Here is a 16,586-nt window from a genome sequence, read left to right as displayed (position 1 = left end):
CACACCCCCAGCTCGCCGCGGGGTCACGAGCGTGATGACGAATCATCATTTTTGAAGGAAATCGTTTTTATTTTTTATTATAGGCCACTACTGTGAAATGTATTATGTTTTTGTCATTATTACAACAAATACACACTTGCAACTGATAAGACTGGCAATGATTTTATATTTATTAGACTATTAAAAAAAGATCATGCTCCAAATAAGTGGGGGTACGGCGTACCCCCGCGTCTAACGCCCACTACACCACTGGATATACCCGAAGACAAGAGATAACATCAAGAGATGGCAGATGAGGAATGTTGTAGCGCACTATGACGTGTACTGCAGGAACATCGCAATAATTTCTCAACACTTTCCATCTCATATGTCTGTTTTTCACTTAGAAAGTGAAAGTGAAATAAAGGCAAGTAACTATATAAGTACTTATTGGTTATGCTTTATATGTATAGCACAGTACACAAAGTTACAGAGTACTTCACACAGGTGCAAAATGTGAAATAAGAAGGAGACACTACTATAGAAAACACAGTGCAATAAAAGAATAAAAAGATTAACGTTTATTAATTCATTTTTTCACTGGCTTGTATTGTTTTATTTTTTCATACACACACACACACACACATTATACAGGTAGATGCACACGCAATACACACACAGTTATACACACTATACAGAATACACATGCACATGCAATCAAGAGAGAACCAAATCCATATATATCAACAGTTTAGGTGAAAATGTGAATGAAGCTACTTTACATTTCTATGCGGATGATACCGTGATGTACTGTGCATGTCCCTCCATTCAGGAGGCTGGTGTTAAATTACAGGCTGTTTTTAACATTATTCAGACTCAGATCTCTGAGCTTAAGCTTCTTTTAAATGTTGATAAAAACCAAGGTAATGCTCTTTTCTAAAGCTAAAAAGACACCAGACACTGTTTTGGATATTGTTACTATGCAAGGACAAGTACTCGAAGTGGTTACCAGTTATAAATACCTAGGTATCTGGCTTGATGATTGTCTCTCTTTTAAACTTCAGGTCATTCATCTGCTTAAAAAGCTGAGGGTTAGACTAGGCTTCTTTTTCAGAAACAAGTCCTGTTTCTCATTTGAGGCCAGGAAAAGGCTCTGTGACCTTTTTACCTGTGCTGGACTATGGTGATTTGATCTATATGAATGCACCTGCCCATTGCCTGGAACAGTTAGATGCCGCCTATCACAGTGCTCTGAGATTTGTTACTAACTGTAAAGCACTTACTCATCACTGTACCCTGTATGCCAAGGCAGGTCTGCCTTCACTAACTGTACGGAGGCTCAGTCACTGGTACATGTTCATTTATAAAGCCATGTTGGGTAAACTACCTTTTTATATCTGCTCTCTGATCTCTCGACGAATTGAAAGTACTTATTGCCTGAGATCTCATGATGTTGTTTTATTAAATGTGCCAAGTGCTAGGACTGTCTTAGGGAAGAAAGCTTTTAGTTGTGCAGCTCCACTAACTTGGAACAGTCTGCAAACATGTTTAAAACTGAGCACTTTGGTTCCCCTGCATCATTTTAAAACTCAGCTGGGTGACATGCTGTTTGATACTCATGGTACCTGTCACTGTGAATAGAGTTTGTAAACTGTACCCTGTAATTTATGTTGTATGTCTTCCTTATTGTTGTTCTGTTGTTTTTATGTTACATGTGTAACTAATGTCCTGCAGGTCACCCTTGAAAAAGAGATCTTTTGATCTCAAGGGGCTTCACCTGGTTAAATAAAGGCTAATAACAAATGGCAGGGTTAAAGATTAATCAGGGGGCCTGTAAAGATGGGTTTAAACAAGCAAACTAAAACTGTTTAAAGATTCTGAAAAATAAACCCAAAAATATGATTTGAAGGTTGGGGAAGATAATTACAGATGATTGAGGAGAACTACAAAAGTGTGATGACTTTAAAGTCGAAGCAGGGTATGAACAAAAGGCCAATGTTGAGAATCATAACAACGAGGAATGAAAATAACGAGAATAGGGAAATGTAACCGAGAGTAAGGACAGGATTGTGTTCATTATTAACGTTACAGGAAGCCAAAGCAGGAAATGGCTATAGTTCTTCTTAATGGAGCGCTGCATGCATGACGTATTTTATGTTTAACAGACCAATAAACTGACAGTCGGTGTTTAAGCGGAGGGAAAAAAGAGTGTGTTTAATCAGCATAACAGTTAATCAACATTTAATCAAAACTCTTTCTCTGTGCCTCCAGCTGCTTTATTTTGCCTCTCCTTAATGTGACAGTGAGGAACTTAGCATAGCAATAAAGGAAGATACCTACATTTCAAGAAGTGATGCAGCTAAGATGAAAGACGAAAGAAGAACCATATGGATTTCACAATTGTTAAGTTGTCAAGAGATGTGAGGAGGAAGTGTTTTGTTAGAGATAGATTGTTAATGCATTTGCATGTCGACTAATCCTGTAAACTAGAAAAAAGGCATTTTTATTATTTGTCTCTAGTTAATTAAGTCTTGCAGTGATGACATTGTTTTGTAGTGGACTCTGAAAGCAGCATCTACCTGGATCCCTCCACACAAAGCCAATGGGATTTTGGATTATTGCAGAAAATATGGGGGGGGGGAATTGAAGTGTAATATTATGTTTAATAACATTTAATTCATGGATTGTTTTTGCACTTGAACATTGACCAATCCTGCAAATGGTAAAAGGGTGGCCAGAAGAAGAAACAAATGCAATTATTTTTGACTGCATACCAACTTATTTTGACATTTTCCCTCCATTCAGTACATTTAATGCAACAATATCAGTTTAAAGCACTCTTATACAACAATAGTTTTGCTCATGGTTTCCATTCCTTTACATTCGCAAATACAACAATAGGTCCACATAGCAAACATTATTTTCATGAAAAGTTTTGTTGTAGTTGTGGGTGTTTTAATTAAGGCATTGTCAAATGTTGTGGAACCAGTTTTGCACCCGGCTTCTTCCTAAAGATCTTGGCAGGAGGGACCATGGCCAGGTGTGTATAAAAGGATGCTGCAGGTGGATGTGAGCAGCAGATACTTGGAGACAGAGGTGAATTCAGGAAAAGATGGCCGCCGCTCTTCTGCTCCCGCTTCAGCTGGTCTCACTGGCGTCTGCATCACATCACTACGGGGGAACCGTGACCTATAGCTACAAAGGAAGAAACCCTGATGGATCATTTAGGGTGAGAGAAACTTTTAAACCCATGCATCAGTTAACAATTAACTAATGTATTCATACTATTGCCGTTGTTATTTTATTTGGGTTTGATTACTCTGATTATGCTTGCAGAATATGACAATTTTGCCTAATATATTTAACCTTATTTTTTCCTGCAACTATGTTTAAAAAATGTTCACCTTGATTTTCAGCTTTTGAAGGTTGTTGAGTTCATCAAAAAGATGCGTAATCGATTTGAGTAATCACATTTTTTGGTAGAATAAAGACTTATTTACACTAATTAATGTTATTTATTAAATACATGATACCTTTTTGGAGTAAGATTAGGGTCACAGGTGATTTATTTTTATTTAGATCTGACCAAAAGTGCTTTTTTTCAAATATTAAAGTCAGAATTCTGAGGAAAGAAATCTACATCTGGAGAAAAAAATCTGAATTCAGAGAAAAAAGTCGGGGAACTGAGAAAAAAATTCAGAAGTCTTAGAAAAATTCTAGAACAAAATTAGACTTTTTTTTCAGAATTGAAAACAAAACTTCAAGCAAGAAAGATTGCAAGATTTATCACGTTAAATGAAGAATACTGTGGAATTTCCCATTGGCCAAAAAAAAGAAGAAATGGGTTCCAGAAAGTGTAATTCTAGTATCTGACTAGATATCTGACGATTACTTTTAATTTTATTGGATCTTTCAACTGTAGTTTAGTCGGTGCTGGTTATCGTCTTTACCTTTTTCTGATGTGTATGTTCTACTTTCACTGTTATGAATAGGGATTTGATTACCTTTTACAATTCTCAAGAACCAATAAGTGATTTAATCATATTGCAACATTATTGGTTTTACTTTTTTTTAACGTGTGCTTTATTTGACTAAGGCAGAAAGACTTTCAGAAAGTACAGTGATTAAAAAAGATACACGCCTTTCTTAAAATTGGCAGTATTGTATAATTATATTACTGATTTTTACAAAATAGACAAAATGTGAATTAAAAAAGTTAACTTCAGTAAATCATCTAACTATGTATATGTTATTTTCAAAGGTGGACTTTCGAAACAGGGCGACCTATGATGGGTGTCAGTATTCCCATTCCTGGAGCTGTTACAACAACGACTGTGGCTATGTCACTAATCAACAGAGAGGCACAATTGACAGGAGCACCAATGCACCACAATCTAACAGACAATGGTGTGAAACAGAAACAGTTCAACAAAGAAAAGTCACAACTGACAAACCGTTTCAGATGAGGTGAGCTTTTTCTCTGACTCAGACTCAAATCACGCTAATGTTATATTTGTGGAGTCTCCAGAATTGCATTGCAAACATAACAAGAAGCAGCTGTAAGATGCAGTATTTCAAGAGTTTTGTTTCCACACCTATCAGGGCAAGTAGCTGTTGTTGGACCAAAACACGAAACAGCGTTTCAGGTTGGAGACTTCTAACTCAAGTAGATTTGGGAACAAGATCTGACACTGGCAAACCAAACAGATCCCCAGACATTGCCATTCTACCTTTCCTACGGTAAGTTCCCTGAAGTAAGCATGAAAGGTTTTGTCTAACCTTTTATTATGTTGTTGAATAACCTTTTTAGTTCCCCCCAATGGCAGTAAAAGAAGACACTGTGGACGTTACCCTTGAAAGTCCATAAATACCAGAATCAATGGGATTGTTTTCCAACAGTATGTCTAAAGAAATCACAAATGACATTGGAACAATTCAGAAAATCCGTACTTTGACTACATATGTGCTTGTAGCTCATGTCATATAACTTTATTTCCATCTTTCCAAGAAGAAAGAACAACAAATAATTCAACCAAACCAATAAAAAACACTAATTAATTGTTTCTTATAATGTATTACAGTCAAAAAAGTCACTGTCTTTATATTACTTATTGTATTTGTCTATCTACTCACATGTTATGACTTTGATGATTTAATTGTGTATGGGATGATGGGCAGAACAGTGTTCCTTATTCTTGTTAATGTGTCCTTTCAAGAGTTCCCCAGAACTGCCCACGGACCTACAAGCTGATGTCCTTCGACCCTGATGGAGACACAGTTCGTTGCAGATATGGAAATATCAGAAACATAGAGTGCAGCGGATGTAACCAACCTTCAGGCTTTGTCTTGGATCAGGTCTGTGAATTAAAAATCAATGTCCTTATACATTTTCCAATACCTGACTGATCCTGTGCCTCACTAAATGTCTGAATGTTTACATTGTTAGGGTTCCTGCTCCTTACATTACCGCAATGCCATCGCCAACCCAAGTGTTTTTGGATTTGAGTTGGTGGTGGAGGACTTTCCGCAAAGGCCCATCTCTCTGTCCTACACCGATGGAACCCAATCCTACAAGGCTCCACTGATTCCCATGAGGCGTAAACGAGCCTTGAACCATACATACCCCACCACAACTTCAGCATCATTCAGGACTGCAACGCCAAACAAAATCCAATGGTGGTGGAATCATAATCCAACTCCAGCACCATTCAGGACTGCAACGCCAAACAGAATCCAATGGTGGTGGAATCATAATCCAACTCCAGCACCAACCACGACTGAAGTGCCAACCCCATGGTGGTGGAATCATAATCCAACTCCAGCACCAACCACGACTGAAGTGCCAACCCCATGGTGGTGGAATCATAATCCAACTCCAGCACCAACCACGACTGAAGTGCCAACCCCATGGTGGTGGAATCATAATCCAACTCCAGCACCAACCACGACTGAAGTGCCAACCCCATGGTGGTGGAATCATAATCCAACTCCAGCACCAACCACGACTGAAGTGCCAACCCCAACCCCATGGTGGTGGCATCATAATCCAACTCCAGCACCAACCACAACTGAAGTGCCAAACATAACCCCATGGTGGTGGCATCATAGTCCAACTCCAGCACCAACCACGACTGAAGTGCCAAACATAACCCCATGGTGGTGGCATCATAGTCCAACTCCAGCACCAACCACGACTGAAGTGCCAAACATAACCCCATGGTGGTGGCATCATAGTCCAACTCCAGCACCAACCACGACTGAAGTGCCAAACATAACCCCATGGTGGTGGCATCATAGTCCAACTCCAGCACCAACCACAACTGAAGTGCCAAACACAACCCCATGGTGGTGGCTTCATCGTGCAACTTCAGCAACAACCACGACTGAAGCGCCAACCCCAACCACATGGTCTTGGCATCATCATACTACTACCACACCGACCCCACGTCTGACATCAGCCTCACTCCCACCCACCAAGACCAAACCGCGGCTGCACACATATCCAACCACCAAAGACAACCGACCCATGCATGGCACCACGCCTCCTCTCAGTAAACTGCCTTTGCAATTCTCCTTTCTTGGTGAGTCAGGTTTTACTTGTCCTAAATGATTCAATCCATACTTACAGGAAAGCTGTTGCTGCACTGCCTTCAATGGGTGTAGATTGTCATGCACTTCTTGCAGCTCTAATTTGCAACGTCCTCTACTAAGAAGAAGGTACATGTTCTAAACCTGCATAAAGACTTTTTAGTTCTTCTGAAAACCCTAACCGTAACCCTATTCCGCCCAAAATATCAGGAAAGAAATACAAAAAAACATATAATTTAAAGCTGCAGATATTTCGCCTTTGACAGCTAATTAATATAATTTGCTGTGACAGCTTTGACATTTGAGCCACAGACAATTAAAAAGTGGTTTTAAAAAACTGATCAAGAACTATTTTTTTTAACTGCAGTGGACCCACCTGCTCCCTCGTGTGTTGATGGACTCTACTTGCCAAAGTTTGTGCACCCAACACCTGAAAATGGACAACACATCAATGCCGAGGTCAACAAAGAAGTGGAGATCAGAGTTCGAGCACAAGCTTCACATGCAACGTAAGTGAGAATCAACGTGATGAGTATTGCCTTGTGGCGTCAGAACATTATCAGCATTTCTGCTAGTGAGATAACTTCAGCGATAAGAAGGAAATACCTGGTTTCTTTCTTTTGTTTTCACACAGACTACATGATATCATCATCAGTGGGCCACTGAATATCACCAAGCACAGAAGCACACATGGAGACTTTGTCATTAGGTGGACGCCTGGCCCTGATGATGTGGGAGATCATTACCCAATCTGCTTTGCTGTTGAATCAGTAATCGAGTGAGTGAGCCTTACATTTATTTTCTATTTGATACAATTAGTATGCATTTGTGTGTGTTAAATATTGATTTCACTTTTCACATATTTTACAGTCTCGCCTCTACCCTCCCCCCTCCAGCCAAGGACCATGTCCACGTCCCCGAATCTCCACAGTAAGTAACAATTTTCTTTTTTAATCAAAATAACAAATTAGGATTTAAATAATACAGTCAGAAGCAAATGCCTCCCTAAAAAAAGATAAATCTTTGGACACTGATGCTTTTCAGGTCCGGCATCTATCAGTCCGAGATGAGGTGCGTTCTGGTGAACATCGGTCAAAGACTAAGTAAGAACGATTTTTGTTTAACATCAACATTTTATAGTAGATCTACAACTGGAAAGGCGTTTATATCATAACCAAAAGGTTACATTCCATTAGTGGCTTCATGGACTTTTGCAAGGCCGTTGTGTTTGTGTAGATCAGGGGTGGCCAACCAATCAGAGGTAAAGAGCCAATAATGTTCCTGTGTTACTGCAAAGAGCCACATCATACAGTACACACAGGCACACATGCTGGGTGTATGTCCCCCGACCTCTCTCTCTCTCCTTCTCTCTTTTGCTCTCAGCCTTTCTGTGTGCTCCCTCACTCTCTTCCTCTATGTGCCCCTCTCTATCTCTCACACATACAAAATGAAAATCTAAAAATGAACAATAATTGACACACACACACACACACACACACACACACACACACACACACACACACATACACACACACTCACATACAGAAACACATACCTCCGCTCAGCCAGATTTCCTATAAATGTCACAGTCCATGATATTGACAGAAATTGACTTAAACCTCTCCTATTAAGACCAGAGGCCAGTTATAGTCAACCATTAATATTGTGTCTCACACACAAACTCTCAGTTCAAAACATTTGAAAAAAGTAGTTATCTTACTATGCATGTTGCTTCTTGAAATGTGCAGAGAATGTGGAAGGGGCTCAAATGCATGAAAGGGCACATTTGCGATCTTTGCGACTTTTTTCTCCCTGTCTGTATCTCACACACAGATTCATGACAGTTATTTAAAAATAAATGAAAATAAATAAAGTGTATTTTTGTTAATTCTCCTCACATGACATCTCAACTTTTACCTAACCCTCTGACTGACAGAAGCTCTGCTGACAGAGATGCACTTTCTCTCTTGTTTATTTCTTTACCGCGAATCACCAAATTCGGGAGCCCTTCTGTGTCAGTAGCCAGCTTTCCGGGAGCAGGCCTTCTCACATACACGTATACAACTGCAAATTATTACCGTTTTGATTTGACAACATTATATTGAGTTATTACGGTTTTATCTGAGTTATATTTCTGCCAATCGGAAGCAGATCTCTCCCTTCACTGTCACATCGCGAGTGCAGTAAAGCCCGCCTCCAGTACTGCAGGATCTGCATTTTGATTGGCTAAAGCACTTCTTTGTTGAAAACTCTGTGTAACGATTGGGCTGGAACTTGTGTGTTGTTAACCCTTTGTGAACTGGGATACATATGAGCAAAAAAAACTAAACACAATTAAAATTCGATATGAACGGAGGAGCCGCATGAGACTGGGCAAAGAGCCGCATGCGGCTCGAGAGCCGCGGGTTGGCCACTCCGGGTGTAGATGTTTAAACAAAACAACTGCCACCTGTAGACTAGAACCATCAGTGTAATGTGTAGGCCTATTTATTTTGTAAACTATTTATCTCTTGCTCTAGTTGAATCCCATGTGACCTGCCATGAGTCCTCAATGACAGTAGAGGTTACCAGATCTTCTCTCCCTGGACTTCATGAGGATCATTTACGCCTCAATGACCCCAGCAACACGGCCTGCAACCTGCAGACGAAGTCCAACAGCTCGCACATCATTGCGGTCGTACCCCTCAACGCCTGCGGCACTCAGATCGAGGTAACAATAGAGCATCTGTTTCATCACCTGCCGGGTTTTTCTCTAAACTATTGTTGCTTTTTATTAGGAGAATGCGGATTGAACAATTAGAGGGGAAACACGATGAGGGTCATAGGGCTTTTTCGGGACTTGGTCTTCAGAAATAAAAGACAGTAAAATTACACGTTTGACATTAAAGCATGAAAACATGTTTTAGTTGACACCCCAAATACATATATGAACGTGAACACAATATGTCCCGTTTAACTCTGCAGGAAGATGAAGAAAACCTGGTTTTCAAAAATGAAATCACCACGGTGGACAACATACACGACCTGATCACCAGGAACCACCTGCTGGAGGTCCAGTTCTACTGCCAGTACCCCAAACGTGGGAACGTGACGCAGGGCTTCACAGCACACAGGAGGAATGTGGTGGTGTGGGATAAAGGCTTCGGAAAGTTCACCTATGAGTTTGAGTTCTACCCAAACAGCCAATATGGAAAAATGGTTGATCCAGGGCTGTACCCTCTGGAGTACGATGTAACGGAAAGGATCTACATGCAGATAGAGGCCAAATCTACCGTCAACAACACCCAGCTGTTTGTGGAGTCCTGCAGCGCCGCGCCATATGACACCCCCAACTACTGGCCAACATACTCCATCATCGAGAATGGGTAGGCATGAGCACGCCATCTAGTGGCATATCTTTACCAATGCATTGGTTTTCTTTCATTAGAGAGGTGTGTAACTAAACTGCCCGTATCGGTGTGAATGAGATGTTTGTAGGCAGTGGATTTATATGGGAATTAATCAGTCAAACACATCGATATGCAGTCCTCCGTCAGGTACACACTTTTATTAATTCAAAATAATAATAACGATGCATTGGTATGCGTTGTTTTTGGTCTACTTTGCTTTCATAGTATGTTTCGAAAAAGGTTGAAAAAGGTATCTAAAAATACACTTAATGGTTGAAATGTGGCTATTTGTGTCTGAAGATTTCCTTTTAATACATCAGACACCACATTTAGCACCGTTTGTGAGGCATGGAGGCAGAGGCAACATTTCTTATATATATTTTTTTTTTGTTGCTGTTAGGTGTACTGTTGATCAGACAGTTCAAGTGCATCCGAAGGCCAACCCCAGAGAGTTCAGGTTCAGCATGGAGGCCTTCCAGTTCATCGGCTTGCACGACCAGGTGAAGAATGAAATATGAGGTTATACTCTACTGGTGGAGGAACCTCTCTGATCTTTTACTTAATAAAAATAAACAATACCACAGTTTAGGGATACTCTGATGCAGGTAAAGTTCTGGCATTCAAAATGTTATTTAAGTAAAAGTATTTTAAGATATTGTAAGGTGTTTCTGACAACAACTCTGCTATTCTGAGAGAAGTCTGTATATCTGCTGATGTAATGACAGCGTGTTGTGTTGCGTTCAGGTGTACATCAGCTGTTCAGTGCTGATGTGTGAGGCAGGGAGCAGCGGCACCAGGTGCTCACAGGGGTGCATCAACTCCCCCCTTACTGGGCATCATCATCACCGCAAGAGAGAGGCCATCACTCAGAGCGCCAGGCACTTCATTTCCCAGGGTCCTCTGCGTTTGAAGAGATCAGCGGAGAGCACCGGGAGCCCAGGTACGTTTTCCCTCAGAATACCTGCCTACTTTGAGGCTACGGTTGAAAAGTGAAAATCAGGTCCTATGTCTTTTCCTAACCACTTTTCCTTAAGGAAATATGTGAAAGAGGATTCATCAGGACTTAGGAAAAGAGACTGCACTGACACTGGCAGACTCTTATGCTACCATACAGCTGACTACTCAGAGCGCATCTAGATACTTGGCTCTATGTATTTTTATCATGTTTTTCGGACTCTATAAACGTACAGTACAACTTGTTTGGATTACACATCTACATCTACTCCTAAATTAGAATTGCATTTACAGAACTGGGGTTTCCTGGTGAAATGGAGATATAAAGCTGAGTATCATCAGCGAAACAATGATATTTTACATTATTATGGTTAATTATGTAGGAAGGAAGGAAGAGGAAGCATGTAATGTGAATTGTAATGTAAATATGTGGTGATGTGAATATGTTGTGCAATATGTACATATATAATGGATTATCAGCTTAAATACATGTGGTAAAACACATGTGTACAGGTATGCAGTTAGTATAATTCATTATACTTTAACATGTACAGGTATATAAAGTTAGAAAAATAAATGTATTTACTAGCATGTGTTCATCTATATAATGGCTAGTAATATGATAATGTGAGTAACCAATACAAGTAAAGTTGTAACTGCTTCAACTTGCTTAAAACACTGGGGATTTAACAGAGGCAATCAACGTAGCCATTGAAATGTAATACTGTTGTAACTTGTTTGGCCTACACATCTATTCCTATGAAAATCACCATTCAAACAAGTTTCTTTAAAAATGCATAGATTAAGAAACACAACTTGGTAAAAAATGTTATGCTTAATTAAATCATTTCACAGTAGTTAGGTTAGCGAACTTCATAGTTCTCCTTGTGGTTTAACATATTGTTGAAAGTTACATAAAAGCACTTTGGCAATATATGGCATAAAAACACATGATATATAATATTGTAAAATACCTAATAAGCACAGTAACTGACATGATCTGAGTTTTTCTTCACGGTTGGTTGTTTCTGTGGACAGCCGAATGTTGACATTTAAATTATTCTTCTATTTTCCTCCAGGGACCCCCATGAATCTGAACCTGGTGTTCATCGTTGGATGTCTTCTTGCAGCCGTTGGCATGATCAGTGCAGTGGCCCTGTACAAAGTCAGAGCATCAAAGATCAAATACCAACCGTTGGCCTCTTTTGAAAACTAAAAAAAACGGCTAGTTGAGAATATCCATTTATTTTTCCTGCCTTATGGGTTAGAAGTGGTTTTAATTGTGGTATTAACCACTGTGTAATCCCATATAGATTTACAAGTGATTGTTCTTTCATGTACTGCATTATGATTTAAAACTTGATTGAAATGTGTGCCGCCCAATCATAATAATGCTAAATGTAATTATTACATTTTCAGCCTTAACCTCAAGTCATTTATGCTTAATGTCTCAATAAAAATATATTCTCTTAAATCTTCTTTTTGCTTTTGTCCAATTTACTATATTTTTCTTCTGCACATAAACAAACACATCTTGGATAGTCTTGTTTTAAGTTAGTCAAAAATAAATGTTTCTTTACTCAACCTCATTATGTTTTAGAAGTCGTGCAGCAACCGATCAAATGTTAACACCTGCAGTAATCATTAAGTAATGAATGTGATGGAAACTTCTGAAGCAATGGAGATGAAACTCAAGAACCATAAAGCAGCCTCACCAGATTGATTGTGTGACTTGGCTGTGGCTGTAAAGATGGGTTTGAAAAAACAGCTTAAAACAGTCCAAATATTTGGTCAATTTGACTGGTTGAGGAAGATTATTACCGAGGGTTTGGGACTCAAACAAACTAAAGTTGTCACAACCTTAAGGAGAACCCAAATGCAGCACTCGAGAAACCAAGGAGAATTGGTAATAAACTTTATTGGAGATTCCACTGGATCTGAGGAATACCAACCGAGCAGTTTAACGCACCGGAGGACAGCGGGCAGAAGGTGAGTCAGGGACAGGCAGAGAGTCAGGGAGTAAGCGAGGCAGTCAGCGTAGATAAAGGCAGGGTCGGATAACAGGCCAGACAGGATAGTCGAGGGACAGGCAGGATCAGGGAACAGGCAGAACAGGCAGAGCAGGAAGAGCAGGCAGATCGAGGACAGGCAGGGTCGGAACCGGCTAGGCAACCTGGTATCAAACGCGGGAAAGACAAGCATGAGGCAAAGTACAATCTGGCAAAGAGTGTGTGTAAGGTGCGGGTTTAAATACTGGCAGAAGCTAATGGGTGCAGAAGAGAAAGAGAGTGAGCTAACGAGTGGGTGTGGAAAACAGGTGAATGGAAAACTACTGGTGAATGATGGAGCAGACTATGACAGAACCCCCCCCCCCTTAATGGATGGCTCCTGACGTCCCTAAATGCTAATCTACAGAGGAGGGTGGGATTAATACTCATCTGAAAAAGTTATCTCGGCCTCCCTCTCCTGCCCCCTGTGGGAATCTGTGTCCTCATCAGAAGCCGGCCCCTCGCTGTCCTCCTCTGAAGAGCTGACGGTAAGAGGAGAGACTCTCCCTGTGTCTCTGCCCGTCGACGTGACGGTTTTAGACGGTTGCTCGGGATTACGCCGATGGAACTCCCTGATGAGCCGGGGGTCCAACACATGGCGAGCTGGAACCAAGCCCTCTCCTCAGGGCCGTAACCCTCCCAGTCCACCAGGTACTGGACTCCTCTTCCTCTGCGACGGGAACGAAGAAGTCGTCGGAGAGTGTACGTAGGCCCGCTGTCAATCATCCGGGGGGGTGGTGGGGGAGGGACCGCAGGAACCAAGGCACTCTCCCGGACAGGTTTTTTTCTTAGCCTTACTGCTGTGGGATTAATTATCCTGACAATATCAAAAGGTCCAATTAATCTAGGTGCAAGCTTCTTCGAATCCACCCGTAAAGGGATATCCCGGGAGGAAAGCCATACCTTTTGGCCCCCCTGGTAGACAGGTGCTTTGGAACTTCGGCGGTTGGCAGAGGAGGCGTACCGGTTGGCCGAACAAACGAGAGTTCTCCGGGCTTGATTCCAGGTCCGTCGACAACGACGGATGAAAGCCTGGACGGACGGACAGGTAACCTCCCTCTCCAGGGACGGAAACAGAGGGGGTTGAAACCCGTAAGCACAATGAAATGGGGACAGCTTGGTGGCCGAACTGACCAGAGTGTTGTGGGCGTACTCGACCCAGAGCAGTTGTTTAGCCCAGGCCGCTGGGTCTCCATCTCCTGGTTCTTTCTTTCTGTCTGACCGTTGGATTGCGGATGGAAACCGGATGACAGACTGACCGTGGCCCCAAGGAGCGTGCAGAATTCCCTCCAGAACACCGAGGTAAATTGAGGACCACGATCGGAAACCACATCAGTAGGCAGCCCATGGAGCCGGAACACATGGAGCAGGACCAGCTCCGCCGTCTCTTTAGCTGAGGGGAGATTGGGTATGGGCACAAAATGAGCCATCTTACTGAATCGGTCTACCACCGTCAAGATGGCAGTGTGTCCGTTGGACGGTGGCAGACCAGTAACAAAGTCCAGAGAAATGTAAGACCAGGGGCGATGAGGGATAGGCAGAGGTCGTAGGACACCAGCAGGAGCTTGGTGAGAAGACTTGTTTTGATTGCAAACAGGGCAGGCATTAACACATTCCCTGGTGTCCTCCTTAAGTGTTGCCCACCAGAACCTTTGCTGGACTACCTCCCATGTACGTTGGATCCCAGGAATGCAGGTGAGTCTGGAGTTATGAGCCATCTGGATAACATCAGACCTCAACGTCTGCGGAACGAACAGGCGGTTCGGTGGACAGGCACTGGGTCCCGGCTGGTCCTGCTGGGCGGCCTTGACCCTCTCCTCCACCTCCCAGATGAGGGCGGCGACGAGCTGAGGAGTCGGAAGGATGGTGTCCAAGCCCGTGGGAATGTTACCTCCCTCTCCAAACTGACGAGAAAGAGCGTCAGCCTTAATGTTCCGAGAACCAGGGCGGTAGGAGAGGGAGAAATTGAACCGAGTGAAGAAAAGGGCCCATCTAGCCTGTCGGGAATTCAATCTGCGGGCCGTCCGGATGTACTCCAAATTCTTGTGGTCGGTCCACACCAGGAAAGGTTGACTGGTCCCCTCGAGCCAGTGACGCGACTCCTCCAGAGCCAACTTCACTGCTAGCAGCTCCCGGCTTCCCACATCATAATTTATTTCCGCTGGAGTCAAACGCCTTGAAAAGAAAACACAGGGATGGAGTTTTTGGCTGTTCATTGCTCGCTGAGACAGGATGGCTCCCACCCCCATATCAGAAGCATCCACCTCCAAAACAAACTGTCTTACAGGATCGGGTACTCGGAGGATGGGGGCGGAGGTGAACCTGGCCTTAAGGTTCTGGAACGCCTCCTCAGCCGAGGAGGACCACTGGAACATAACCTTAGAGGAGGTCAGGGCTGTGAGAGCAGCGGCCAAGGTACTGTATCCACGAATGAATCTCCGGTAGAAGTTGGCGAACCCGAGGAACTGTTGTAGCCGCTTCCGGGATTCTGGAACCGGCCAGGAAGTGACTGCATCAACCTTGGAAGGATCCATCTCGATGCTCCCCTGTCCCACGATGTATCCCAGAAAAGAGACAGAGGATGTGTGAAACTCGCACTTCTCCGTTTTAACAAACAGCGAGTTCTCGAGCAATCTCCTGAGAACCGCCTGGACGTGGTGCACGTGTTCTTTCAGCGTCTTGGAAAAGATCAGGATGTCATCCAAGTAAACAAACACGTGTCGGTCCATCATGTCTCGGAGCACGTCATTTACCAACGCCTGGAATACTGCAGGGGCGTTGGTAAGCCCAAAAGGCATGACTAGGTACTCGTAGTGCCCAGAGGTGGTGTTGAAGGCGGTCTTCCACTCATCCCCCTCGCGAATACGTACCAAGTGGTACGCGTTACCCAAGTCCAGCTTGGTGAATATGGTTGCTCCCTGCAGCAACTCGAATGCAGAAGAGATAAGAGGCAGTGGGTATCGATTATTGATCGTAATGTCATTAAGACCCCGAAAGTCGATACAGGGTGTTGGCGCAGCAGCCATTACCAGCAAAGGTCTAGATAGCCTTGGACTAATACTACGGAGAAATAAAAGACGCCACACACTTGCATTGTAGTTCACATGACACTGACTGAGTTCTCCGAGTGAGCCAGCAATGATCCCTTTATTAGAACCAGCTGTGTGATTGACAGATTGACAGATATGACGTCAGCATAAGAGCATTCATGAGATGAATCGTTCACAACAGTTCAACACCCCCACTTGATCTTATTCTGACAACCTTTGACATACATTTACACTTTTTTTTCATTTGAACCATCAACACCAAAAATGAAATACACAAACTTTTCAATCATGCCCTTTGTTACAGGCTTGGTTAAAATATCAGCTACCATTTCTGTTGTTGGGCAGTATTCAATAATAATGTTTCCATCACTAACTGCAGATCGAACAAAATGATATTTGAACATGTTTACACCTTTGACGACACACAGGATTCTTTGATAGTGCAATTGCCCCTTGGTTGTCCTCAAAGATTGTCACTGGTGCATAATCATTTCCACTGTCCATTCCTTTTAATAATTGCACAAGATAAAAACGTTCCTGTGTAGCAGCTGCCAATGCCATATATTCTGCTTCACATG

General features: G+C 42.4%; 2 protein-coding genes across 2 annotated transcripts; both read left to right on the top strand.

The window, feature by feature from the left end:
* The first annotated feature begins 3,081 nt into the window (after window positions 1-3,081).
* LOC117535989 lies at window positions 3,082-6,366 on the top strand. The gene is made up of 6 exons (XM_034200693.1): window positions 3,082-3,208; window positions 4,241-4,446; window positions 4,582-4,719; window positions 5,196-5,334; window positions 5,426-5,832; window positions 6,306-6,366. The coding sequence occupies exons 1-6, from the start codon at window positions 3,092-3,094 to the stop codon at window positions 6,364-6,366; spliced, it is 1,068 nt and encodes a 355-aa protein (XP_034056584.1). The 5' UTR covers window positions 3,082-3,091.
* On the top strand, window positions 6,284-12,388 carry LOC117535996 (CUB and zona pellucida-like domain-containing protein 1). Its single transcript, XM_034200704.1, has 10 exons — window positions 6,284-6,560; window positions 6,935-7,076; window positions 7,202-7,345; window positions 7,438-7,497; window positions 7,612-7,670; window positions 9,087-9,277; window positions 9,532-9,932; window positions 10,357-10,456; window positions 10,701-10,896; window positions 11,990-12,388. The coding sequence occupies exons 1-10, from the start codon at window positions 6,506-6,508 to the stop codon at window positions 12,124-12,126; spliced, it is 1,485 nt and encodes a 494-aa protein (XP_034056595.1). The 5' UTR covers window positions 6,284-6,505; the 3' UTR covers window positions 12,127-12,388.
* The last annotated feature ends 4,198 nt before the right edge of the window (window positions 12,389-16,586 follow it).

This window comes from Gymnodraco acuticeps, unplaced genomic scaffold (genome assembly GCF_902827175.1).
Source record: "Gymnodraco acuticeps unplaced genomic scaffold, fGymAcu1.1, whole genome shotgun sequence".
Classification (NCBI taxonomy): domain Eukaryota; kingdom Metazoa; phylum Chordata; class Actinopteri; order Perciformes; family Bathydraconidae; genus Gymnodraco; species Gymnodraco acuticeps.
The sequence above is the reverse complement of the archived record's forward strand: the minus strand, read 5'-3'. Positions and strand labels throughout refer to the sequence as shown.